This window comes from Pinus tabuliformis, chromosome X (assembly GCF_031772625.1).
Source record: "Pinus tabuliformis cultivar Carrire ecotype Pingquan chromosome X, CPIR1, whole genome shotgun sequence".
NCBI classification, from domain to species: Eukaryota; Viridiplantae; Streptophyta; class Pinopsida; order Pinales; family Pinaceae; genus Pinus; species Pinus tabuliformis.
The window spans coordinates 1,049,708,349-1,049,712,121 of record NC_142308.1 but is presented as its reverse complement, the minus strand read 5'-3'; the positions used below and the strand labels follow the sequence as shown (position 1 = coordinate 1,049,712,121).

The following is a 3,773-nucleotide window of genomic DNA, read 5'->3' as shown; positions in this document are numbered from 1 at the left end:
TCCTCCATTGAGAGAACTTCTGCATGGCCTGGCACTGAGGAGATGGCTTCGGCACCTGCACAGATTACTCAGAAGAAGCGTGGCAGGCCTCCACACCGTCCTCCTCCCCTGCCTCCTGAACAGTCCATGGCGGCGTCCGGAGACTCCAATACTTCGGGTAAGAACTTCACCAATTCTGTACCCTCGCACTGATTCTCTAATATTCATGATATTTCAGTATCTGGACTTTCTTTAGGTTCAGGTTCGGCAATTTGTTTAGACGCATGGCTCAGATTGATTGTCATATAGCTACCCCTTGCCCTACCATCTCATTCACCCGCCCCTCTGCTGATTACCCCCTCTCCAGCACCCTAAACCTCCACGCTGGCCCCTCCTACATCTGGGTACCACACTCGTTCAAAGGCTAGGAAACTGGGGTTGGACCATGTCGGTCTCGATATTATCCCCTCCCGTCCCCCTCCTAAGCTTAACCGAGGTCGACCCTCTTCTCTCTCTATTGCACAATCACAGGGGAGTGATGAAATTGCATTAGGTATTCAGTCCACTATTCTCGGGGTCCTTAGAGCTAGAGATACCCCCTCCGAACCCCCGACATGAAGATTTTATCCTTCAATTGTAGAGGGCTTGCTAGGCCTGAGAAAAAACTAGCACTCTGTCGGTTAATCTACTCTCACTCGTTGGACCTCATCTTTTTACAGGAAACCCTTGGTCCTGTTGCTGATATTACTCGCACACTTGAGCATATGCTACCTGGGTGGAAATTCACTGGACTGGATGTCCATGGAAGGTCTAGGGGACTAGCCTTGGGATATAATTCCCATTCTATCAATCTTCTCAATTGTTGGGGATGGGCTGGTCATATTGGAGCAGATATACATTCCATCGACCTGGGAATGACTTTTATAATATTCAACATATATGGGTCTTGCCAAAACAGGCCTGAATTTTGGGAACATCTCCTAGGTTCGGCTTTGTTTACTGCTGATCATCTAATTCTTGGAGGAGATTTCAATTTCTCCATAGGACACTCAGAGTCCTGGGGTCATCGTGCTCAGAGAGATCCTCTCTCGGATTTTTTCTCTGCGTCTCTGGATTTACACCACCCTATCGACATTCCTTCTCCCAAAATCCAAGCCACTTGGAGAAATAATAGAATAGGAGAGAATGGGTTGGCGAGACGACTAGATCGCTTCTTGGTCAAAGAAAATGTACTGGATTTGGGCCTACATATTAGACAATGGGTCAGATCAGGGGGGATCTTGGACCATTTGCCTATTTTCATGGAAATTGATGGAGGCAGAGCAAAACCCAAGGGACCATATAAATTTTGCTCTGCCTGGCTCAAGGAAACCTCATATATCAGAATGGTTACAGAATACTGGAAGGCAAATCCACCTGGTGCAAGAGGAAATTTCACAGTCAGGTTCATTAATAACCTCTCAGAGCTGAAGAAATTGTCAAAAAGTTGGGCACATCATAAAAGAACTCAGGATGATCTCACATTGAGACAAATTGAACTTGAGCTGGAAAATTTTGAAAATGATCTAGGTGGATTGTATAATTCAGAGGAACATAAGGAGAAGATCACATCCCTATACACTGCTCGAAGTAAAATTCTTAAGGATAGAGAAGAAGCCTGGAGGCTGAGAAGTAGGGCTATTTGGATGCAGGAAGGGGATGCAAATACCAAATTTTACCATAAGTTCGCCAATGGGAGGAAGGTGATTAATACCATATGGCAGCTACAGGATGAACAGGGACAGATTGCTAATACTTTCCCACAACTGGCCACATTAGCCACCTCTCATTTCAAAAGAGCATACAGTGCCCCCCGGACACTAATTTGGCCGAGATCATCAGAGTAGCCCAACATTTCCCACGATATGTGGAGCATGAAGAGGGTATTGATCTGATGAAAGAGGTCACTCTGGAGGAGCTGGAGGCCAAATTAAAATGGTTTTAAAAGGACAAGAGCCCTAGACCAGATGGTTGGACTATTGAGTTCTACCTGGCTTTCTTCAAAATCATAGGTGCAGACTTACGACATGTTATTGAGGATTACAGAACCAGTGGAGACTTGGAGGCATCATCACTTCTACTTTTATCGCGCTTATTCTCAAATCTAATAATCCATCCTCCTTTGACGAATATCGCCCTATTTCACTCTACAACTGCTTGTACAAGATCATAGCCAAAATCATAGCCAACCGATTGCGGCCCATACTATCCAATCACATTTCACCTGAACAATTTGCCTTCCTCCAAGACAGGTAGATTCATGAGGCTATTGGCACTGCCTAGGAAGTTTTACATTCTCTCCACACCAAAAAATGCAAAGGTATGATTCTGAAGGTATATTTATCTAAAGCTTTTGACAGAGCGAATTAGCTATACATAAGAATGCTTTTAACCCATCTTGGGTTTCCCTTCAATTTCATCAAATGGATCATGTGTTGCATCACTAACATTCTGTTTAGTGTCCTGGTCAATGGAAGTGCATCCCCATTTTTTCTCTCGGAAAGAGGTTTGAGGTAGGGTTGTCCTCTTTCTCCGCTACTTTTTCTTCTGGTTATTGAGGGGCTAAGCAGAATCATCAAGAATGAACACAGAAGAGGCAGACTACAGGGTATCAAGATGACAGATGATTGCACACTCACACATCTACTTTTTGTGGATGATGTCCTGATCTTCCTCAATGGAATTATTGGAGACCTCACCAATATTAGAGCCACTTTTACCTTATTTCAAAAAGCTACGGGCATGTTGATCAATGAAAATAAATCTACACTCACAGCAACAACATCCACTCAGCATGAAATTCAGTATGCTTTGCACCGCTTCCAATTTACATAGCTGAGTCTTGCTGATGGGCTGAAATATTTGGGGTATAAGCTAAAGCCCATAGGATACAAGATTGTTGATTGGACCTGGTTCATTGCAAAGTTGGAGAAAAGACTCAACATATGGTATCTTAAATATTTATCTCGAGCTGGTCATCTTACACTCATCAAGAGCATCTTGGAAGCCACTCCTGTTTACTAGATGTCCCTGGCTTGGATTCCTAGAGGAATTCTAACTAGAATATAAGCAATTTGCTGCAGATTCTTATGGAGGGGAAGCTAGCCGGGAAAGATTTTTGCATGGGTCAAATGGGACACCCTCAATCTACCAAAAAAATGGGGAGGTTGGGGACTTAAAAAACTGGATGGTTTTTCCTCTGCATTGGTTGCAAAGCTCAGGTGGCACTTGGTCACATCTGACAGCCTTTGGATGAGAGTGACTTCATCGAAATACATTGCCCCTTTACAAATCTTGGACTAGATTAGAATACCGAACTAGAACACATATGGGATTTCGACCATCTGGAAGGCTGTCATTAAAGCTTTGGAACCCATTTGGGCAGGCCTTACTTGGAGAATACACTCGAGTCTCAGCGTCCGTATAGGTATCGACCTGTGGGTTGGGTGCAGAAACACACACAGATTGCCCCATGATCTGCTGCAACACCTCCGTGAACAAAATATCTCTCGCATTGCTCATATTGCAGACGGAGAAAACTCTACATTTCTCTACCAGGCTTGGAAATCTGCCCACCAACTCAACACTCCCCCTCAGTGGCAACAGAGCTGGGAGGACTATACACTGGCTCTATCAGAAGCTCATATTCACATAACAGAAGGAGAAGATGAACTCATCTAGGCATTAGCTAAATCGGGTAGATTCACCCCAAAGGATGGCTACTTGGTCTTGGCGGAAGCAAGGAAACCACAGAC

The 3,773-nt window shown here is 44.3% G+C and overlaps 1 protein-coding gene across 1 annotated transcript; it reads left to right on the top strand.

Moving 5' to 3' along the window:
- The first annotated feature begins 593 nt into the window (after positions 1–593).
- LOC149143405 (uncharacterized) lies at positions 594–1,865 on the top strand. Its single transcript, XM_089451806.1, has one exon. The coding sequence runs from the start codon at positions 594–596 to the stop codon at positions 1,863–1,865; it is 1,272 nt and encodes a 423-aa protein (XP_089307932.1).
- Positions 1,866–3,773: the final 1,908 nt, after the last annotated feature.